The sequence below is a fragment of the Pichia kudriavzevii genome, chromosome 2, assembly GCF_003054445.1.
Source record: "Pichia kudriavzevii chromosome 2, complete sequence".
NCBI lineage: Eukaryota > Fungi > Ascomycota > Pichiomycetes > Pichiales > Pichiaceae > Pichia > Pichia kudriavzevii.
In genome coordinates, this window is record NC_042507.1 from 2,127,048 (window position 1) to 2,149,450 (window position 22,403).

General features: G+C 40.1%; 14 protein-coding genes across 14 annotated transcripts; 7 read left to right on the plus strand and 7 right to left on the minus strand.

Annotated features, from left to right (window-relative positions):
- Positions 1–186: 186 nt before the first annotated feature.
- Positions 187–1,800, minus strand: C5L36_0B09960 (uncharacterized protein; the record flags this gene model as incomplete). Its single annotated transcript, XM_029465376.1, has 1 exon — positions 187–1,800. One exon carries the CDS (start codon positions 1,798–1,800, stop codon positions 187–189), a length of 1,614 nt encoding a protein of 537 aa, XP_029321235.1.
- A 629-nt stretch (positions 1,801–2,429) lies between these two features.
- On the minus strand, positions 2,430–3,188 carry C5L36_0B09970 (uncharacterized protein; the record flags this gene model as incomplete). The annotated part of the gene is made up of 1 exon (XM_029465377.1): positions 2,430–3,188. The coding sequence occupies one exon, from the start codon at positions 3,186–3,188 to the stop codon at positions 2,430–2,432; it is 759 nt and encodes a 252-aa protein (XP_029321236.1).
- Positions 3,189–4,164: 976 nt separating this feature from the next.
- C5L36_0B09980 (uncharacterized protein) lies at positions 4,165–4,608 on the plus strand (the record flags this gene model as incomplete). The annotated part of the gene is made up of 1 exon (XM_029465378.1): positions 4,165–4,608. One exon carries the CDS (start codon positions 4,165–4,167, stop codon positions 4,606–4,608), a length of 444 nt encoding a protein of 147 aa, XP_029321237.1.
- A 326-nt stretch (positions 4,609–4,934) lies between these two features.
- On the minus strand, positions 4,935–5,576 carry C5L36_0B09990 (uncharacterized protein; the record flags this gene model as incomplete). The annotated part of the gene is made up of 1 exon (XM_029465379.1): positions 4,935–5,576. One exon carries the CDS (start codon positions 5,574–5,576, stop codon positions 4,935–4,937), a length of 642 nt encoding a protein of 213 aa, XP_029321238.1.
- A 569-nt stretch (positions 5,577–6,145) lies between these two features.
- Positions 6,146–6,808, plus strand: C5L36_0B10000 (uncharacterized protein; the record flags this gene model as incomplete). Its single annotated transcript, XM_029465380.1, has 1 exon — positions 6,146–6,808. The coding sequence occupies one exon, from the start codon at positions 6,146–6,148 to the stop codon at positions 6,806–6,808; it is 663 nt and encodes a 220-aa protein (XP_029321239.1).
- Positions 6,809–6,986: 178 nt separating this feature from the next.
- C5L36_0B10010 (uncharacterized protein) lies at positions 6,987–7,355 on the minus strand (the record flags this gene model as incomplete). Its single annotated transcript, XM_029465381.1, has 1 exon — positions 6,987–7,355. The coding sequence occupies one exon, from the start codon at positions 7,353–7,355 to the stop codon at positions 6,987–6,989; it is 369 nt and encodes a 122-aa protein (XP_029321240.1).
- Positions 7,356–7,721: 366 nt separating this feature from the next.
- Positions 7,722–8,660, plus strand: C5L36_0B10020 (uncharacterized protein; the record flags this gene model as incomplete). Its single annotated transcript, XM_029465382.1, has 1 exon — positions 7,722–8,660. The coding sequence occupies one exon, from the start codon at positions 7,722–7,724 to the stop codon at positions 8,658–8,660; it is 939 nt and encodes a 312-aa protein (XP_029321241.1).
- A 355-nt stretch (positions 8,661–9,015) lies between these two features.
- On the plus strand, positions 9,016–12,468 carry C5L36_0B10030 (uncharacterized protein; the record flags this gene model as incomplete). The annotated part of the gene is made up of 1 exon (XM_029465383.1): positions 9,016–12,468. The coding sequence occupies one exon, from the start codon at positions 9,016–9,018 to the stop codon at positions 12,466–12,468; it is 3,453 nt and encodes a 1,150-aa protein (XP_029321242.1).
- A 168-nt stretch (positions 12,469–12,636) lies between these two features.
- C5L36_0B10040 (uncharacterized protein) lies at positions 12,637–13,923 on the minus strand (the record flags this gene model as incomplete). Its single annotated transcript, XM_029465384.1, has 1 exon — positions 12,637–13,923. The coding sequence occupies one exon, from the start codon at positions 13,921–13,923 to the stop codon at positions 12,637–12,639; it is 1,287 nt and encodes a 428-aa protein (XP_029321243.1).
- Positions 13,924–14,482: 559 nt separating this feature from the next.
- C5L36_0B10050 (uncharacterized protein) lies at positions 14,483–15,070 on the plus strand (the record flags this gene model as incomplete). Its single annotated transcript, XM_029465385.1, has 1 exon — positions 14,483–15,070. One exon carries the CDS (start codon positions 14,483–14,485, stop codon positions 15,068–15,070), a length of 588 nt encoding a protein of 195 aa, XP_029321244.1.
- Positions 15,071–15,261: 191 nt separating this feature from the next.
- C5L36_0B10060 (uncharacterized protein) lies at positions 15,262–16,056 on the minus strand (the record flags this gene model as incomplete). Its single annotated transcript, XM_029465386.1, has 1 exon — positions 15,262–16,056. The coding sequence occupies one exon, from the start codon at positions 16,054–16,056 to the stop codon at positions 15,262–15,264; it is 795 nt and encodes a 264-aa protein (XP_029321245.1).
- Positions 16,057–16,662: 606 nt separating this feature from the next.
- On the plus strand, positions 16,663–17,706 carry C5L36_0B10070 (uncharacterized protein; the record flags this gene model as incomplete). The annotated part of the gene is made up of 1 exon (XM_029465387.1): positions 16,663–17,706. One exon carries the CDS (start codon positions 16,663–16,665, stop codon positions 17,704–17,706), a length of 1,044 nt encoding a protein of 347 aa, XP_029321246.1.
- A 198-nt stretch (positions 17,707–17,904) lies between these two features.
- Positions 17,905–20,589, plus strand: C5L36_0B10080 (uncharacterized protein; the record flags this gene model as incomplete). Its single annotated transcript, XM_029465388.1, has 1 exon — positions 17,905–20,589. The coding sequence occupies one exon, from the start codon at positions 17,905–17,907 to the stop codon at positions 20,587–20,589; it is 2,685 nt and encodes an 894-aa protein (XP_029321247.1).
- Positions 20,590–20,697: 108 nt separating this feature from the next.
- Positions 20,698–22,230, minus strand: C5L36_0B10090 (uncharacterized protein; the record flags this gene model as incomplete). The annotated part of the gene is made up of 1 exon (XM_029465389.1): positions 20,698–22,230. One exon carries the CDS (start codon positions 22,228–22,230, stop codon positions 20,698–20,700), a length of 1,533 nt encoding a protein of 510 aa, XP_029321248.1.
- Positions 22,231–22,403: the final 173 nt, after the last annotated feature.

Here is a 22,403-nt window from a genome sequence, read left to right on the forward strand (position 1 = left end):
AGTACACAAGAATTTATTTTATGTAAAATAGTAATATATTTAGTCATTAAGTTAGGGGATATAGACTGGTATCGACACTAATTTTATATTATCATTGACGTTCAGCTTATGGGATATTCGAATTATTAGCAAAAAGAAGAAAGAAAGGAGTTTTTTTTTCAAGAAACTCTTGGAATCTAGTTCCATTTAGTGTTGATGGTGAACATGTCTTTTAAAAAGACTGAAAAATCCGCCTTCACTTCTCTTTTCAAAGTTATTCTTGGTATCAATATAATTGCAGCCAACAGTAACTGTATCATCGTTATTGTAAGCATAACATGTAGTGCCAGCAGCACATTGTGTAGTAACCCACTCTCCGAAGTTACACATTGCAAATCCACCATTGGCGTCACAGGCGATATCACCTTCAGTGCATGAAGATTGACCCAAGTATAGACCATTTTGAAAGTTTGCATTCAAGCATTTTGCCTTTGCCAAGCCGGATAGATCCGAGCAATCTTTTGCAGAAGTGTTACTACTGCTGCCACTTTGCCCCTTGTTTTGGCTCGTTGCAGTTGGTAATGATAAATCTTGAGAAGTTGTATAAGTGACCAATGTAGTTGGTGAATATGTAACGGCAGGTCCTGGCTCTCCCAAAGACGACATTGGTTCTTGCTGTTCTGCAGATGTGGTTTCTGTGGTTGGAACTTCGCTAGTAATTGAGGATGATGTAGACGAGGTGCTTGTCTGAGGAACAGGTTGTGTGGTAGGAGCAGAGGAAGTTGTCGAGGTTTCTAAAGTAGCGGATGAAGATGTCAACGCTTCAAAGGTAGAAGCAGATGTGGCCAGTGTAGAGGAAGAGGAGCTTGATTGGCCACTATAAGCATCATCAAGGATTTCTTGTAAATTATTACCAAAAGATTCACCATTCACTTGGTTACTTTGCGACCAAGAAGCATCCCATAGAACAAACCCACCAAAATTGGAGTCTTCTTTGTTGAGGATGTAGTTATCAAAGGTGCTCTTAATTTCATCAACAGTTGCATAACCGGAACCTGCAGCACCTGGAGCTGAAGGTAAACCCAAGAAAAGCTTGATGTCTTTGTTAGGCGAGACGTTTTTCGCATAGTCAGCCCATGTATCCCAGTTGAAGTTAGTTCCCAAAGTAGAACAGTAGTTATTATAGAATTGAACAAAAGCAAAATCTAAATCTGCATTTGACATCAGATCACCGACAGAAGCATCTGGGTAAGGGCATTGTGGAGCAGCGGATAGATAGTAGGTTTTGGAAGTGTCTTCCTTGAAGTAGTTTCTCAATTCGGTTGCAAGAGCGGCATATCCAGTTGGGTTATTGTTCTCAATATCAAAATCAAATCCATCAACTATTGCATCATCGAAAGGCCTTTCCACCGAATCGTCGCTACCTGCACCAAAGGTGTTCCACAGAGTTTTGGCAAAGTCTTTAGCTGCCGCATCATCTGAAAATCCATAGGCTCCCGAAGCACCACCCATGGATAGCAAGACGGTCTTACCAAGAGATTGACATTTCTTGATGTCGCTTGCAATAGTTGAGCAATGTAAGGTACCATCTGAGTAAGTGTCTGAACAAGCATTTGCAAAATTCACATTGAGAGTGTCCACACCAAAACTGTCGATAAAGGACAAGATGTAAATATCAGCCGACTCAGACTCACAGTATGAAGCAAGGTTTGTCTGCGAGCCTGCGGAATTTTGACCCCAATAGAGAGCCACGTTAGTATTGTCAGAAATGGCAGAGACCAATTGAAGAAATACCGATGTCAGAATAAATGAAGCTAGCATTTCTTTTTTAATTTCTTGGAGTAGTTTTTGTGTTGTAAATTGTCGTGGAAATATTAAAGGAAAGTAAGTAGTTGGAGACTATTTGTCAAAATGAGTGTATATAGTTGGAGTATGGATTCAAACGAAAGACTATAAACTATATCCTTGGGGAATAGTTTTTTTTTAATTTTTTTTTTTGCTGGGTTTTTATGTGTAGGTTGTTATTGTTTTACCTTGGAGAAGTAAAGAAATGAATATAGAAGATGAAAAATATTCCACTAAACCTGCAAGCTTTTTGGTTCGCTATGTAGTGGTTGAGGCTAGTTATTTATATTCTAATGCAAATGGCATCTTTCTGAATATGTCCCCCTAGTGGTGCTCTACATCTCTACAGAACCTCTAACGTCACCATTGACAGAGACAATGTCTTGATAGAATAGCTTCCAAGGTGGCTGTCCTTTGGAAAAGTGAAATTGCCGCATTGGGTAACTGTGCGTAGAAAGAGGAAATTCCATGGACAGCCTCCTCAGGAATTCATTTGCGCCAAGGCACATGGGGCTGGTTTTAAGAGTGTACGGAATTAGATGTGAAGCTAAAAATACAAAACGTTGGTAGAAGATAGTAGATGCCAGTAGATGGGACTAGAACGGCTAGTCGAGGATGTAGAAGTATACCCTACTGCGAAGCTCTACAGTGGACTCATCTGTGTCGTCTTTGAATAGGGGGCTCCAATGCTGCATTTCGACAAAGTGAGGAGTGAAATTGAAAGGGTCTTGCTGACAAGTTTCAAAGAATTGCAGGTCTGCATGGTAGAGTTTAGGTCTGTGCGGTGAGAATGTGACCAAAATCTTCCCCTTATTAGGGGTGAGTAGGTCTCTGCAAGTTTGCAAAAGTTTCAGATGTTCACTATGGTTGAATATGACATCGCTCAGGATGATTGTGTCAAAAGTTGATTTGGAGCCATCTGTGTTTGTCTTTAACATATCGACAATTTCCGTAGTGTCGTTCCCCCAAATGTACCCTAGGGCCGAACAGTTGTCTTGGACGTTGTTTTCAGTGATGTTCTTGCGGATGTTGACAATAAGGTCCGGGTCCGGGTAATCTGTAGACACCACGTATTGGGCGCCCAAACGGGCAGCCAATATGGAAGGCAGTGCTCCACCGGCACCCACTTCAAGGATACTCTTCCCCCGAACGACAGTATCGGCATTATTTTCCAAGTATTTTGCCAGGTATAGACAGGCATGTGTGAGAATATGTCCATAGAGTGGGGAGGAGCCTACCAAATTGATCTGAATGTTTTCGTTCGTCTTGATGGTGGTGTATGTGGCCAGAGTTCCAGGCCGGGGGTCCGGGGTGTACGTCTCTGGTTCTTGGAAGAGGGTGGTGGGAATAAACGTTTCCGACATGTTGAACTTGGCGTAAACTGATTGGTGTGTCTATATATATATATATGTATGTATGTATATATATATAATTCTGTTTCAATTTGTTTTTATCTATAGTGGATCTAAAACCAGTGTTCTCTTGTACGCTTCCCTGTACTCTTCTGTTCTGCTCTAACCATCAATGGGGGTGTCCCCTCTGTTGTCTCCTACTCTCTTCAACAGGTTCCACTGGCTATACTGAAAAATTTCACCCTCTCTCGCTCTCGCTTTCGTTTCTCTGTTACCCCCCCCTTAATGATTGCTCCATGGAACTCTCCATTAGAGTTGCTCTTGCTACCGTCACCGTCACCGCTGCTGTTCCGCGACACTTCCCGCACAACACTGCTGTTTCCACCATTGGAGAAATAGCCCAATTGAAGGTGGCTCTTCCCATTTTCCACACCCATTTCCCACACCCATTTCCGGCATAACGTCCCCCCCCTCGCCACCGTTGCTACCGTCATGTTTGTCTCCCCTCTGCTCCTTCCCAATACGGCATGGCCATTATCAATCTCTTGTCCGTATTGGGCCAACGTCAACTTTCGCCGGGGGCTAGAGTGTCTCCCCCCCCCCCTCAGGCGCCCTGCTGTTGCATGAAACATCTCTTTGGGGAGATACTGTAGCACCTGATCAGTATATGTTCGCCATGCATGGATTATCTGTAGTTGTGTGTGTGTGCTTGACTCGATTAGGTACACACTCTAACTCTCCTCTGCTACATTCTGTCCTCTGCTGCATTCTGTCCTCTTGTATTTGATTCTCTTGTCTTGTCTTGTCTTGTACTTTGTCTAACTCTACCTTCTCCCTTGAAAGCGTCTCTGCAGATATAGGATCTTTTTGGCAAAGTTCCACTGGCTGAACTCTAACCCCGCATACTTTAAATAGACCCCTTGTTCTGGCAACTGATTGCCGGCCTTTCCCTTCACCAAACAATTCCGGATCCGTTACTTCACTGACAATGCATCTCTGGCACATTCTACTTCATCTGGTCTCCCTCCTCCTGGCTGCAGCCCACGCCGCAGACCCGCCAAATGCTCTCACAACTACAACTGGTAAAACAACTCTCGCAACAGTCACCACAGACACGGCAGCAACGGCGGACCCCGACTACGTCCCCGTTAAAACCCCAGACACCACCAAACACTACGATTTCACCTTCACCACTGCAACCGCAGTGCCTACCCTCCACAAGACAACATCCGTGTCTCCGACAATTGTGTGGATCACAACCACCAGCGGAGCAGTAACAGTGGTATACTCCTCGGGATGGGTCCAGACATTCACTGACATGTACAGTACCGTGCAGAGCGTCCCCACGGGCAGTATAGGATTGGGCACCCTCAAGGGGACAGTGGGCACCCAGAGGAGGTACATCACTGTGAGCGCCATTGGCAAAACTTAACAAACGCTTACTGCTCTCTGCCTCTCCAACTTCCCTTCGTTCGTTTCGTTTACCTTGTTTTCTCCTTTGCGGATACTGCTCCTTGCTTTTGTATTGTATTTGTACGTTATTCTTACCACATGACGCTTTGTACTTATTTGTCAGCGCATATATATATATATAAATATATATTATAGGGAAAGATGTTTATTATAGTATATTATTTTTATTTGTATCACCTAGCAACGATTTAAAAAGATATTTTTAAAGAAGGTGGAGATGATGGTTGTTGTAGAGGAGGAGTGGGGAAAGAAAGAAACAAAAAAAACAATCAAATGTTGAATATATTACATAATAATCATTGGCTTGGCATTTCTATTGTCAGAATCCTTGTGTCTTATAAACTCAATCTTATCCTCATCGCCCAACTTGAGAACCTTCTTGAAAACCTCACCAATAGCTCTCAATCTTTCCTCATCACATGACTTGGTCCATAAACCAATCTTACAAGTACCTCTTCTGACGTTGAAAACAACACCGTTAACTTCGTTGGTTTCGGTTTCCGCCTTCTCAATCGTCTCACCAATGACACTCAATAAGGTTCTGGTCCAGAGCTCGTTCATGTCTTCTCTTTTGCCCTTGAATTGACAGAACCATTTACCACCATCGGAATTCTGAGAGTCTTCCCATTCTGGCTTGATGTCGCCCCTGAATAAATGGTAGTCCGACTTTAATGGCAACTCATTGACCTTGGGAATCGCATGGAAGATCCCCCAGAACTCCTCGACGGTATTGAAAGTAACAACTGGCTTTAACAAATCGGCCCAGCTTTCGGTGTTGTCAACTGCTGGCTTGGTGTACCATAAGGTCCATGTGGAGTTTAGTGGGTGTTTGACGTTGAATTCTGCAGGGTTTTCTAAAGCAGTAACGTCTTTCTTCTCATCAAGGGACAAATCCTTTGTTGCGTTGTTTAATTCTTCAGTAGACATCTATTTAAAAAAAAAAGGAGCAACAATTGGGTTAATGTTGTCAATAGAATAGAGCTCACTTGTTAGTATCCTGTAGTCTGGAACAGAAAATAATCATACACTCCTGTGTCGTTTGTCAGTGCAGTACATACGGTAACTGGTTGTTCTTGTGGGATATATATATATATATATATATATATATATATATCTTTGCAGGAAATGTACGAAAATCTGAGAATGCAAATTCCTTATATGAGTGTTGATGAAAATTGTCCACCGAGAGCCTTTTTTTTTTTTCTTCTTCTTCCATCATTTACATAAAATGGAAAAAAAGTGGAAAACCTCCAAAAGGGAAAAAAAAATGCAAGTTAATGGAAACCGTCGCGTCGATTGCGATGCCTCTTTTTTTCTCACTTCATGAATCTGACTAAACCGATGGCACATCTAGGAAGACGAGATGGAGACAGCTGGTGGGGAGAGAAAGGAGCCGTGTAAGGGGAGGAGATGTTGGGTTGGGATCAAATATTTGCAGATCACAATAGGAAACCACTGTTAGGTGTATACGCATTCTACCACAAGAGCAAATAGACATGGAAGAGACTCCCCCAAAGAGACATACAATCATTGTTGACAGAGGACTAGCCAGTGGTGGCCAGCGTGCGCACGGGCTCAACCGAGTGCTCCTTATGGAGAAGATTTTGCGAGAGAAGGTACTTGATAGCCAGTATTGGCATGTGAAGGCGTCGCAGCTCCAGTTCTATGGATTGTTGAAGGAGTGTGTCTTACACGTGGGTTGCGTTGGAACTTATGAGAATTCGGCCAAGACGAAAACAACCAAGTTTGTAGCATTGTTATTACGGTTATTACAACTTGCCGAGATCCCCAAGGATGTTGTCGAATGGCTGGTTGTTGGAGACCACGGACACGTTTATCTTTCGGTACTGTTTATGGTGTATGTGAGACTCGTATTTGAGGACAGTGCGGAAATTTGGAAATTGTTGGAGAGAAAATACAACGAATATGACAAAGTACGATACATTGAGAATGGCAGAGTTACAGATCGACACATTGACGAGATAGCCGATGGACTCCTAATGGAGTCGCATTTCGTAGACATGACGCTTCCACGGCTTGTGAGGCGGTGGGTGCTAGAGGAGAAGGGGCAACTAGAAGAGAGGGAGAGTCTACTGGCGGACGAGTTTGAAGAGATGGTTGAGAAGCTCGAGCAAGAGGAGCAACAGAAAGAATCTTGAACAAAACGGCCCGTTATTGGAAATTAGATTATATATATATAGTTGCAGCTGTTTGGATCTATCCCTCATTTTGGATCTCCCTCTCTCCCTTTGCTTTTCACTATCCCTTCCCCTAAGAATGAAAATATAGTGTACAGTAAAATTTAATAAAGTTAGTATGGTGGAGCAACGTTGGCCACTAGAACCCCCTGTTATGGGCATTGGTGGTTCGCTTTGGCGCCTTTGTGTATGTATGTTTAGAAGCTCCGCCCCTGCCCTGTGGTGCAGACAAGGGTTTCTCTTGCTTCTTGGAGAAAATCGGGTCCTGAAGAAGAGCGTCCAAATTCAAGTCATCGGGCAAGAGAACCATCCGTACCTGGCTCCCCCGCACCATTATATGCTCCAGCTGGGTTGGCGACCTGTGTGGTACCGTCATCTTCACGTCCTTCAAGGTGATGTTCATATTCGGCGACACAGTGACAATGGTCCCATGTACCAAAACACCGCTCTTGAGTTCAACCTGCACGGTTTCATTCTGCATCTTCATCAGCAATCTAACAAGCTTCATATCAGACTCTTATTCCCACTGATTGTGTTTATGTCCTGTCCTGTCCTGTCCTACACTTAGTCACTAGTATAATTTGACAACGACTAAACAGTTCAGGAAAGGTTGGTCCTTACAATAACAATTTGTCCTCTTTTTTACTCTCTTTCTCTTTTTCACTTCTTTAAAGGTAAAAAAAAAAAACACTTTCTTCGATCCGATCCAAAGGCGCGAATTTACTTTCACGCTTTTCCACAAAAAACTCTACGGTGGGCGGGAAGGGGAAGGGAAGTTTTTTTTTTATTAGTTGTCAAAGAGAGTGCCAAACCAATCGGGACCAAGTTGTATAATTATCTTCTTGTTAGAAAACAAGAAACCACACACCACAGAATGGTTAATCTCATTATCAACCCAGCTTCTAAGAAGCTCAAGAAGATTAATTGTGATACCACTCCAAACACAAGGCTCTCTGCCATCATTGACGCGTACGCTAAGAAGAACAACGTCTCCGACCCAAACAGAATCAAATTCTCCTTTGTTGATGGGAATTCAAAGAAACTGACGCTGAAAACATATCTGACTTTAGAAGAGAATGGCTTGGACTTTAGCAAAAGCAAGACACTAGAAGTCACTGCCAAGGACGTTGGTCCTCAAATTGGCTGGAGAACTGTTTATTTTATTGAATATTTAGGTCCAATCATTATTCATGCTTTGTTCTACTATGGTTTCTACGATGCAGGTGAAATGACAACCACCCAAATTGTGTCCTTCAACTTCACCTTGCTTCACTACTTAAAGAGAGAGTATGAAACGTTGTTTGTTCACACATTCTCTTCCGACACTATGCCTTTGGCTTACCTTTTCAGAAACTCGGGACATTATTGGATCATCAACGGTGTCTTTATTGCCTTCTCCATTTATGCACCTCAGTTGACTTTCCATGAAAGCAAGTTCCAAGAAATTCTACATCATGTTGAAGACCGTTCATTGGATGATTTAAAGTGGTACATTGGCTTGTTGATTATCTTTGAATTGTCGAACTTTTATTGTCATGTTATTTTGAGAAGATTAAGGGCAGATGGCTCAAGAGAGCATAAGATTCCCTTTGGATTTGCCTTTAAGTTTGTTTCTTTCCCTAATTACTTGTTTGAATGTCTAGCTTGGTTGACTTTTGCTATTATGACAAATAACTGGTCTTCTTACTTCTTCTTTGTTGTTGGAACCGCCACTATGATGTCTTGGGCTAAGCAAAAACATGCTAAGTATAAGAAGACGTTTGGCGATAAGTATCCAAGAAATAGAAAAGCCATGATTCCTTTCATCTTTTAGAGGTTTCCAACATTGGAGAAGCTCATGTATTGATGTAGCTATACACATACACACACATATATATATATATATGACTCCCACATGTAAGTGCCATCAGTGGAATTCAAATCGATCTGATGGAGTCTTCCCCCTTTCTATTTGAAATAATGACAGACGACGTAATGAAGTTATTCCTAGAAACTTGTTCCTAAAACCGCAACGAAACAAATGGAAACCCCCAAAAATCGTAAAAATAAACCTCGTTTCAGTGATTTGTAACAAAAATTGCCGGACCTTATCTATTGTTGCCTGCATCGTTGTATTTCTTGAACATCCTCTGGCAAACTTACAAGTGAATTGGCCTCGTTAATCACAGATGCCACAACAAAAAGAGGGCACGTCCAAAGCGGACCAACGTGCCTCTAACTCCCCCAATTTGGCATCCTCACAACCGCCACCAAACAGTAGGGAACAAGGAACAGTGCCTAGTGCAGCCATTTCATCAACAAATACAATGCCAATTATCGAAAGGAAGCCATCCAGCAGAAGCATCCGTTCTCCATTACCCAAAGGACATTCAATATCACGCCAGGCTAGTATCAACACGGCGCCGATGAACCAACGACAATACGTATTATTAAGGGACAAGGGCAGTAATGTGACTTCTAATACAACACCCCCGGAGAACAGAAACCTCACTAATTCACCGCAGTTACAAGGACATATAGTACAAGGTAAACCAAGACCGTACCTCAGAAAGCAAAAATCTGCAAAGTACATTTTCTCAGTGGATGACAATGAAGACGAAATCGAGGAAGACCTAACCAGAGAATATTTGGAAGGCTATAACGATGCCTTGAGAAATAGATTCAAATCAAACTTGCTTGGCATGGAATCAGATAAGCCCGATAAAAAGAGGGAATTGGAATCTGATGTGCTGAATAACTTGCAGAAAGCCTCAAGATATTTAAATGATTTGAAAGATCTGGAGGGAGATTCGATTCATACTCAAACCCAATACAATGACCCAGAATTAGAGGATTCCGACATTCCGGATATTCTGTCCTCACAAAATGAAATAATACTTGAAGGTGATAAATCAAAAATATCAAACAACAATACAGGTAGAAGTGTGTCTAACAACTCCATCCCTGATTCGGCTACAGCAATTCAACATCATCAGCCACCCGGTGACGACAATGGCGATACAGCATCCATAAGTTCTAATGAATCATTCACATTGAGAGAAAGACAGGTCGCTATCAATGAAACACATCCTTTTGGTATTAGGATTTGGAAACCTGCTATCTACAAAAAGGACAGGAGTGTTCAGAAGGAGGCAGAGCTAGATGTTCACGCCACTCCAGGTGATAACCCAAGTATCGGGATATCTGTCAAAATGTTCAATATAGCATGGACTTGCACATTTGGGTTGGTTTTATTTATTATCTGCAATATTTTGGGTACAGTCACATACCTATTCTCGATGCTCACAAATCAACGAACAAATAATTCCATTCAATATGCAAAATTCTATACACAATTGGCCTCATATCTTCTGTATCCATTTGGAAAATTGGTCATCTTGAAAACGGAGAAAAACTATATCAACGAGGATGCCAATGTTGGTAGCTCAATGGATGAATTTGCAAGGTGGAGAAGCCAAGGAAAACTATTCTTTTCATCCAATTTCGCCAATAACGAAGCTCAGCAAAATCCTTCCTTGCCATCTCCGATGATTCCTGCCAGAAAAGATTCTCATAACTCTGATAGCGATGACGATGTGAATACGACTTTTTATAAGAAGAGATACTTTGGAAGAGGAGAATGGAATATTGGTAGAATTATATTCTACTTTCAATATTATTTAGTATTGTTCCCTATATCATCGACAATTGCAATTATTACCTGGATGTCAATCTTTTGTATTCCCATGTTCAAGGTTTTAACCATTATGGCCAGTCATATTAGAAGGCATCCTCTCGCGTTGTCTTTTGAAAACGAGCAGTATTACCAAAAACAATTAGCTAATCCTGATCAACATAAAAATGAATCCTTTTTGATTCTAACATACAGGTCATTTGGCTTTCATTATTACAAGTATACTGTTGATGGCACAAATATTTTTTTTATTAACTTGAATTTTCTTGTCATTTTTACTATTATTGATTTCTTTTTCTTGAAAAATAGACTCCATTGGGACAACTTCTTCACAAATTCTGATTTCATTTTTCTAATGTGCCTGGTTTCTATTGTTCCGTTGGCATACTTTATTGGTCAAGCGGTGGCTTCGATTTCTGCTCAAACTTCCATGGGATTAGGAGCTGTCATTAATGCATTCTTCTCTACAATTGTCGAAATCTATCTTTATTGTATTGCCTTAGATCAATCTAAGGCAAAATTAGTGGAAGGCTCCTTAATTGGATCCATTTTAGGTGGTGTCTTATTGCTTCCCGGTGGATCCATGTGTTTTGGTGCAATTAAAAGAAAAACTCAAAGATACAATCCCGCTTCGGCTGGAGTTTCATCAACAATGTTACTTTATGCTATCATTGTAATGTTGTTGCCAACTATATTATATCAAATTTATGGTGAGTACAAGGTCACATGTAAACCGTGTGATATTGCTACTACACCAGATTGTAAGACATGCCACTACATTCAAACTTCGGTCGTAATAGACCCAATGTACATCAAATACTTGAGACCTTTTAGTGTCATGTGTGCATTGTGTTTATTCTTGGTCTACTGCATTTGTTTGTTATTCACATTGAAAACGCATGCAGCTCTGATCTGGTCTAATCCTATAACACCAAAGGAAAAGAAAGCCGATTTTCAAAATCCTGAATTGAATGAGCTACAAAGTGTCACATCCCTGAACTTGAGTGATACAAATCTAACTGCAAATACTTCTAACTTGAACATAAGCACTAAGAAGAAAGCCAAGCAACCCCAAGAAACTGCGGAATCCTTGCAAATACCGTTAAAGTCACAAAACATTCGGTCACCAGCTCAACAACAGCTTAACCCGCCACAACAAAACACGGGTGGTGAGCAACCCGGCGGACATGACGCACCGAATTGGTCACGAACAAAATCAACGACAATTTTACTAACTGCAACGTTGCTTTACTCTATTATTGCGGAGATCTTAGTGGATTGTGTTGATGACGTCTTGAAAACTGTAGCAATTGACCCTAAGTTTTTAGGTTTAACAATATTTGCACTTGTCCCAAACACAACTGAATTCGTTAATGCTTTCTCCTTTGCTATGCATGGGAACGTTGCGTTGAGTATGGAAATTGGAAGTGCGTACGCATTACAAGTTTGTTTACTTCAAATTCCTATTGTAACCTTATATTCTGTTTGGAATTTCACCAAGGAATACACTGGCTCGGGTGCACCAATTTTAATGTCAAAGGATAATATAGGTGAGTGGAGTGGTATACCTAGATTGACACATCTTTTAGGCCTTTCAGTTGATATGAATGAAATTCCAATAGTTCAGCAATCAGTTGAGGTGGGTATCAATGGGGTTTCAAATATGTTTACTACCATATATGAGCAGGGTGTTTCCAATATTAGTGTGGGTAAGATATTTTCTTTGATATTCCCACATTGGGATTTTATTGCTTCCTTTTTTGGCGTATATTTATTCACTTACATTTACACCGAAGGTAAAAGTAATTATTTTAAAGGTTCAATTTTGATTTTCTTGTATTTGGTACTAATCGTTGGATTTTTCATCTCTTTACATATTGAAAGTGATGCAGTCTCTGTAAATCCTGTGGAATTAATGAGTGGTGGAAAGGTGTGGAATAAAATTTAACATTAGCATTACAGAAATAAAATACATTTAGTATTTTTGTTTTTTATTGATTAAGTCAATGATTTGACAATGCATATTCACGTATATGCATACGTATATACATATGTGCATCTACGTTTAAATGTATGTACTATATGCATAAACAAATACTATTAATAGTTAATTAGTTCATTTCTTTAGAGTAGCTGCAAATGCCTCATCCAAAATACGAACACCTTCTTCCAAGGTTTCATTTTCAATTGTAAGCGGTGGGACAAACCTAATGACATTACCACCAGCAGTAATAATAAGTAAACCTAGTTCCCTTGCCTTTTCAACAATAGGTGATGGATCTTCTTTACATTCAAGTCCTAAAATCAAACCCTGACCTCTAACATCTACAATGTGTCCGCTGTATTTCTCCTTTAATCCACATAATAAAGACTTAAGTAAAGTACTCTTCTCATTAACATTAGATAAAAAGACATTATCTGCAATTCTGTTCAAAACATGACAGCCTATTCTTGAGCCGAGTGGATTTCCGCCGAAAGTAGTACCATGATCACCAACTTTTAGGACTTTCTCCACTTCTTCAGTAATCATGGTTGCACCAATAGGGAAACCATTACCTAAAGCTTTAGCCATTGTCAGAACATCAGGATGCGCTTCTTTTGGTAGTTTGGAGTGTGCCCATAATGAGCCTGTTCTACCCAAACCGCATTGAATTTCGTCATAAATTAGCAATGCATCATGTTCCTTACATAAGCTCTTCAACTCAACGAGAAACTCAGGATTCATCGGATGCACACCACCTTCACCCTGAATTGGCTCAATTATAACACCACAGGTATTCTTGGTAATCAATTTTTTAACTGATTCTATATCATTTGGAGTGGCAACAGAAACACCAGGGATAAGAGGCGCATATGGGGCTTGGTATTTTGGGTTTGGAGTAACTGATAATGCGCCCATAGTCCTGCCGTGGAACGAAGTTTTGAAAGTAATGAATTCAGTTTTGGAGTCACTGATTGATTTACCGTGTTTCCTGGCAAATTTCAAAGCAGCTTCGTTTGCCTCAGTACCTGAATTACAAAGAAAAACACGAGCCGCATCATGCATACCATTGAACTTTTTAGTCTTATCAACTAGTTGCTTTCCTAGCTCTAAAGTCCATGGATTGTGGTACAAATTGGAACTATGCATCAATGTTGATGATTGTTCGTATAAAATTTTAGAAATTTCTGGATCTGAATGACCTAGTGAAACAACCGCAATTCCAGAAGTGAAATCAATGTATTTTTTTTGATCAAGGTCATAGAGATGGGAGCCTTTGGCAGATGTGAGTACCAATTCTGGTCTGGAATATGTGGTGACCTGGTATGGTGTATGCGCTTTGATAAACTCGGACGTTGATACAAATCTTTTGGAGATGGTCTTCCCTAGAGTTTTAGGGGAAATATTGGTGAACTTAAACATACTATTATTATAAGATCGGGTTCTCAAAAATATATGCCAAAGTAGAGGAGTCTTTAAGGGCAACAGAAACAAAGTTCAATAGAAAAAAAGAAGGATGTTCTTCTCTTTAAATAGAATTCACTGAATCGTCGACAAGAAACAAGAGGGGTCCCCTAATCGGGTAATTTTCACCAAATTAGCGCGCTATTATGTGAGTCACTTTAACCACTTATTTCGGGCCTGTAAAGAAATCTGGACGCATACCATACAAGCTTTAGTTCATTTGAAAAATAGGCCTAATATTTTAAATTCATTAAGGTAGCGGTACTAAACGTCTTCAGTTGATTTCAGGGCGGAAACAAATACGTACATTTTTTTTCAAGCACTGATAAGGAACTATGAGAACTTCATACATGAAGGTGAAGTTAAGCTTTGCAGCGCGTCAATGCGCCACTCCAGTCACGTGCTGTCCAGCAGCACTTCATCTGGTCGATCGACCCCTCGCTTATTTTTGTTGAAGAAATTAACTAACTCTGTGCACCACAAAAGTTAAATTTCAAAGAGTTTGGGAACACTATACATGAAAAACGTCTCTTCTGGACAAGTGCAACTTACTCGACAATTCAAAAGAGGTTCATATCAACTATTCACCAGGAAGAAGGAATCGACAATGTCAGCGAATAAATTGTTCAATGTGACAGCTAACGAAGCTTTCTTCAAGCTTCCTTTGAAGCTTCAGAATTTCTTCACTAAGTTCCCACCAGCCCCAATCAAGAAATACTCTGATAGACCAACTCTAACCAATGCCCCAGACGCAAATCCGTTCCTCCCAAACCGCCATCCAATCACAGGGCGCACGCATGAACCTCTCTACAGCTCTCGTCGTCAATCAGACCTTTACAAGCTGGCTTACAAGTTTGGTATTGCGGATTTGATGCCCCCATTGGCAAATGGCAAGAAATTCTTCTTGGAGAAGCAACAATCTTCTCCAATATTGAGGGGTGTTCTATATCCTAAGGGTCACAAGTGGGAGAGAACATACGATGCCAGAAAGAAGGCCATTGCTGATGCTTTGGAACAAGTTGATGATATTCTGATCAAACATAGAGGTTCCAAGTACAGAAAGAGGCTTGAGAGAAGAGAAGAGGAAAAGAGAACCTGGATTTAAGATATTAAGTCTACTTATATGTACCTTGTGTACGATATGGTATAGCCCATTTTTTGTAAATAGATTAGGATTTTGAGAAAATACTAATAACAGTCATTAACGTATGCATCGATAATTGTATTTTATCTATAGAGATTATTTTGTACAGGAGAAATAAAATAAAGTCACTGGCTACTATATATCAAAGGAACTCATTTAATCTTTGCGAGGATTTCATCCTCAGTTAATTCCTTGCCAACGGAGGCAGAAGTATCGGAAGAAGAGGTAGCACTTGAATCGTTGTTATTTAACTTAGCATCGAGAATCTTAGTCTGCTCGACAGCGTCTGAATGCCACTTGGCTAAGACTTGAGACTCCTTCTCGAAACCTTGTTCAATGACATTGGAAGGATAGACAGCCCCACACATTTCACTTTCCTCTCTAGCTATGTTCATTTCTGTTTCATCTTCGATTTTCAGGGAATAGTATTCGTATTTTGCCTTTTCGTAAGCTTCCAAAAGGGGTAACTTCTCAACGTCTTTTAAGTACAGGGTTCTTTGGACTACACTCTCGCCGTCCAGTTTCTTACCATATTGCCTTAATCTGCTCCAGTCGAACTTCTCATTTGTTAGGTTGTATTCATTTTCAACCAAATTCTTCGCATCAGCAAGTTCCCAAGGGTGTTGCTTGTAAAACAGTAGACGCAAATCATCTTCAAGGAAATGCAATGCTTGTGCTTTCAACAGTTTCTTAGGGTTTTTCTGTGAAACTTTAGCTCTGGTTACATAGAATCCGTTGGCCAACTTCTCATTCATCTCGCTAATGGTGGATATCTCTTCAGATTTAATTTTCTCTAGATTTTCCAGGCGAACTTGTCTATTGAATGCATTCTTTGGGGGGTTGAAAGCCAAGGCCTTATACCAAGCTGGCTGTTGTTGGACAAGACCAGAGCCCAAATATTCGGAGGTTCTGGTTAGTACTTGATTGGCAGCCTTAATAGAGTTCATTTTCTTGTGCTCGTATTGAGGAGGGTATGCGAGTGCACAAACTAAGGCTCTTCTATGTTTCAACAAATGGAGTTCTAATAGGCATACTACGTTTCAGCTGAGACTCTTTCATCCAATTCATGTCGACGAGCGTTGATTTCAATTTCACAATTTTTTTTTTTAAATTTTTTTTTTTTTTCAACTTTTCTCATTTTCTTCTCTTTTTCGTGTTTTTTGTTTTTTTCTTGTTGTCGCGACTTGAAAACTAAAAATATTAGTCTCCCCGCAGAATTATCCAAATCTAGAAGCATCTCCGAACAACTGGAGGAATGGACAGATTGGGGATCATCTCCAGGTAACTGGAGTTATTCAAAGGGTGTATCTTCTCCCCATATTTTAGCTGAGTTTGTAAATGTCATTGTTAAAATACCGGAAAAATGGAATGGTGTATTCGGTACGCAATGTTCCGAAACGAAACCTGATTCTTCATTACAACTCCATCCGGTGCAACTATATAAGACTCGCATTTCTTTTGTAGCTTTGAACAAGAAGGCGTATCTTTTTTTCCTTATAAACGTTTGGTTGTATACTTATCTCAATCAAAACTAAACCACGTTTGTATCCACAATGTCAGAACAAATCAACGTTGCGATCATTGGAACCGGAATTTTCGCCAAGAACGCACATCTGCCGGCTCTAAAGGAATCCAAGCATTTCAACCCTGTTGCGTGTTACAATCGTACAACTGCAAAGGCGGAAGAGTTTGCGCAGTCTGTCTCGCCGGCTTTGAAAGTTTACAACGAATTAGATGATGCCTTCAAAGACCCTGAGGTTGATTTGATTGATGCGTTATTACCTGTTCAATTCAACCAAGATGTTGTTGAAAAGGCGGTCAAGTACAAGAAGAACATCCTTATTGAGAAACCGATTGCTGCAAACCTGAAACAAGCAGGTGCAATTGTAAAACTTGCTAGAGAGAATCCGGATATTTTGATTGCTGTCAACGAGCACTGGTGTTATCTAAAGGCTGTCAAACAGTTGAAGGATGCAATTACAAAAATTGGTAAGGTTGTAGGCTTCAACTACCATTCCACAGGTGCATTCAATTTCAACAATAAGTACGCAACAACATCTTGGAGACAACACCCAGAGCATATCGGGGGTTATTTGAGTGATGGTGGAGTTCATCAATTGGCACTCCTCACCTCTGTTTTGGGTAATGTCAAGTCGGTCAATGCGCGTGCAACTCAAGTAAGAGAACAGAGTGGTGATGTTGATGTTGTGTGGGCTCTATGTAAGATGCAGTCAGGCGTTATTGGATCTTTCAACTACGGTTCGGCTTTTGGTAATAAAAAGAAAAACGGCTACTTTGAAATCTTGGGTGATAATGGTTCTATTTACTATGACTTTTCTCCAGAAACTGGTAACAGGTTCATCCTTCGTACGGGAGGATTGACCGCAGATGATGAAAAAACGTCTGAAGAAATAAAAATTGAAAATGAACACTGGTCAGTCAGTGAAGAGTTTGAAAAAGCTGCTTTGGAATTGAAAGGCCAAAAGGGAAATATTGTTTCTTGGCCAGAAGTGGCCTTCCATCATCTGGCCATTGTCGACGCCATTCTCAAATCGAGCAACTCCGACGCCGCAACTGTCTCCGTGGCAGAGCCATAAACATAGCTAATGATTTTTATGTATTGTCTATACTATTACAATATGTCTAACAACAATGGTTACATTAACACCGGTAACCAAAATATTATGCTGAGCCGCGGCAAAAACCAGCATTTCAATGACGACATTCTAGATTTAATTATTAATAGCTTTCCTATTTTCTATCGAAATCTGTTGGTGTGCGAGTTAGTGCATTGAATGGAGAAAAGTCGGCATTCCATACCTTCTTTATCATTTTCTGGTCTTTCTTTTTTTTTTTACCCTATTCTTCTATTTCCAAACAGCAGACTTCACTTCAAGTTATACAGACATCACCAAATTGCTAACATGTTTGCTACTGGTGCTAGTGATATGAAGTTCGTTGCGAGAAAAGGGACGTCTTCTTGGAAGTTTATAACCTTTGTGGCTATTGTTCTCATATATGGTTCGGTTTTGCTAATATCAGAGATAAAGAGTCTGTATGTGGTCCGCAAAACTCTCCAAACACAAGATTTTGGAATACATAGTGTGTATCCGCTCAAATATATGGATGCGAGTGATACAAGTGGTGACACACGAAGGAAACCACTCACTTTACAAGACTTGAGAAATGGCACTTTTCTGCCAGAAACTAAAGATATCCAATGGATATCAACACCGACTTCATTAATTGACGACTCTGGTGATTTTGTTGTTGTTGAAAATGACAGATATTATTTGAAAAGCTTGAATGATTCCGAAAGTTCCACTCTTCTTTACGACTTAGGAACAAATTTAGAAATCAACAATGTCACTTACAATGTTGAAGATATAACTTTCAGTAATGACCTAAAAATTGCCCTATTGACTTGTAATAAAGTTCAAAATTGGAGACACTCATACTTTGCATCATACCTTATCTACAATGTTGAGACAAAGGATATCAGGCCGCTGATTGATGGTGAAGATAATAAAGATGTTGCTCTTGCAGTCATTTCACCGGACTCGAGTAAAATCTCCTATGTCTTGCGCAACAATATCTACATAACAGACATCTCTAACTTTGGTGTGCCCGAAACTAGACAAATAACATCAGATGGAAGCGCCCAAATATTCAATGGTAAACCTGACTGGGTGTATGAGGAGGAGGTTTTTGAATCTGATACCGCACTATGGTGGTCACCAGATTCTTCTCACTTGGCATTTTTACATTCAAATGACACTGAGGTGCCAGAATATCCAATAACGTACTTTGCTAGGGAGAATCCAGGTGACACGGCATCGTATCCATCAGTGGAGAAGATAAAATATCCGAAAGCTGGCTTTCCTAATCCAATTGTTGATATATTGATCTACGATTGCAACCATGAAGTTTTGAAATATTTACCTGAGGAGGATCCATTTTATAATGATGCCGAAATAAGTAACCTCGATAGACTTATCACCGAAGTTACATGGGTCGGTAACGAACAGGCTTTGGTGCGAGTGACAAACAGGGAATCTGACGTTTTAAAGATTTTTATTATATCTTGTCCATCTAATACTTTAGAAGTTTCGTCATTTATTAGCAGGTTCCTAGATGGCAGAGAGGAAAAATCTTGGTTTGAGATTTCTCATAACACCATGTTCATACCAAAGTCTGAAAACAGAAAATATAACGGTTACATTGATGTTATTGATGTAGACGGTTATGATCATCTAGCCTATTTTGCTCCCCCGGAATCATCGGAGCCTAGTGTTATACTGACAACGGGCGAATGGGAAGTTGTCAATGGACCAGTTGCCTATGATCATGTTTTGGAAAAACTCTACTATGTTTCAACTGAAAAGTCATCCATGGAAAGACATGTTTACTCGATCGGTATTGATGGTAAAGGTAAAACAAATATTACGAACACTGAAGAACCTGCATGGTATGACGTATCATTTTCAAAGGGAGCCAGGTACCTGCTCTTGTCGAACCAAGGACCTAATGTTCCATATCAAATTATCTTAGATCTCCACAAAGGCACATCTACTCCTTTTACAGAGAACCACCAATTGGAAAAGATATTGGAGGAATATGAAATTCCCGAGACTATCTATGGAAATATCACTTTAAAAGATGGTACTATTGTCAACTGCAAGGAAACCTTACCTCTGAATTTCGATAAATCAAACAAGTATCCGTTATTATTTTTTGTTTACGGAGGACCAGGATCCCAACTAGTACAAAAATCATTTGCTGTTTCATTTTCTTCGATTATTGCAGCAGAGTTCAATACTGTTGTTGTAACAGTTGATGGGCGTGGCACAGGTTTTAGAGGCAAAAAATTCCGTAATATTGTCCGAGATAATTTAGGCCATTTTGAGGTTAATGATCAAGTGCAAGCTGCTGAACATTGGATATCTAGAGGATATATTGACAAGGCGCGTACTGCCATTTGGGGGTGGTCTTATGGTGGATATATGACCCTCAAGACCATGGAATTTGATGCTGGCAAGACATTTAAATTTGGAATGTCAGTGGCTCCTGTGACTGATTGGAAACTGTATGATTCAGTGTACACAGAGCGGTACATGCATACACCGCAACAAAATCCAGGTGGGTATGAAGATGCGAGAGTCTCCAATGTTACCAACTTCAAAGGTGTTAAACGGTTCCTAATTATGCATGGTACCGGTGATGATAACGTACATTTTCAAAACACTATGCAATTAATAGACGCGTTCGACATTGAAGGTGTTGAAAACTATGATATGCATGTTTTTCCGGATAGCGATCATAGCATTCGTTGGCATAACGCTGGTACAATGGTCTATAATAGACTCTTCACCTGGTTGGGGAATGCATTTAGTGGCGAATACGAAAATGCGTTTTATTTACAAGACACATTAGGTGCCTCTCAGTACGGATTCGACGATTTTATAGATTTATATGGGTAGATTAAATTTGGATTAATCAATTTCAGGTATTTTGTATATCTAGTTATATATAGAAGGTAATATGATTGAATTTTAATTACAAGTTATTGTTTCGAACAAAACCAACGTCTACTGGTATGTATATCTGTCGAGTCCGTAGGCCAACTCTTGTTCCAAATCTATGTTATTGTCATTATTAAATATCATCTCCTCAGGGTGTGGGAGAGCCTCTGTTTCTGGCAACCTTTCTGTAGGTGTCATCAATGACGGTTGATGTATCAAGCTTCCTTGTTGTTGTTGTTGCTGCTGCTGTAATTGGTGAAGCTGATGTTGCTGTTGCTGTTGCTGTTGATATTGAAGTTGATTTTGATTTTGATGAATCATCTGCTGCTGTTGATAAAGTTGCTGTTGTTGCTGTTGTTGTTGTTGTTGTTGTTGTTGTTGTTGTTGTAATTGATGTTGCTGTTTCTGTTGCTGTTGCATAAATTGTTGTTGCTGACTTAGGTCATTATAATGGTATTTTGAAGAATCAAAGATTTCCTCTTCGCCTGTATATGGAGCCCGTACAAATTCTCTAAATGCACGGACTTCGTGGATAATCATTTCCTTCATAGACAATAAATCATCAACGGCTTCAAATGCAAAATCAAATTTCTTTGGACAACTTGGTTCATCCAATGGATCATGCCAAACTTCCAAATACGGATGTTCCAACGCTTCATCGACAGTGATACGCTTATCGGGCTCTAAGGTCAACAATTTCTCTAGTAGATCAATAGCCAATGGTTCTGCATTAGGATACAATCTACTGAAGGGTATTTTCTCCATATATGGCAAGGACCTAATGTAAGCTTGTGCTCTAGAAGACTTGATGGTTTGAATTGTTTCCTCGTCGGGTGTTCCTAAAACTCTGAGAATTTCATTCAATTGATCAACATAGTCTTTCCCCTTAAAGATTGTCTGACCGCCTAATAGTTCTGCTAAAATACATCCAACTGACCACATATCTATGGCCTTGGTGTAACCTTGAAAGGAAAGAATAATTTCAGGCGCTCTATACCATCTAGTGGCCACATATTCCGTCAAGAATCCTTGGTTCTTCTCCGGGTCACTAGAATAACCTCTTGCCAAGCCAAAGTCACAAATCTTCAATTCACAATCTGCATTGACAAGCAAGTTACCAGGCTTGAGGTCCCTGTGTAGGACGTCAGCAGAATGTATATACTTCAATCCACATAGAATCTGGTAAACAAAAGATTGATAATGAGAGTCTGTTAGGGCCTGTTTAGACCGAATGATTTGATGTAGATCACATTCCATCAGCTCTTCATAGAGGAATATCTCATCAAAGTTACCATATACATCGGGTATTATATCTAAGTCGCATAAGAAAATGATGTTTTTATGACCCCTAAAATGTGCAAGTAACTTGATCTCTCGTAAGGCCCTCTTGCATAGAATCTTTTTACTGAAAACATTGGTGACTTTTTTGATGGCAACCTTGTCTTCTCCCTCGCCGTTTTCCGTGCATCGAGCAGAACAGACCACACCATAAGCCCCCTGTCCCAAACCTCTAATGAGTTCAAACCTCTTATCAACTATAAACTTTTGGTTGAACACGTTGAAAGAATGGTACATATCTGGATTGAACCTGTGCATCATTTGTTTAGTGTTTTTTTTTTTTGATTTGTTTCTCTGGTTGTTATTCCCTGGATTCACCGGTGTATTCTATAGAGGGGAGGAGCGGGGAAGAATGGGAAAGGAAAAGGAGAAGGAGAAGGAGAAGAAAACAAGATGCAACTCTATGTGCATTTAAACAAAGAAGATTATACGGA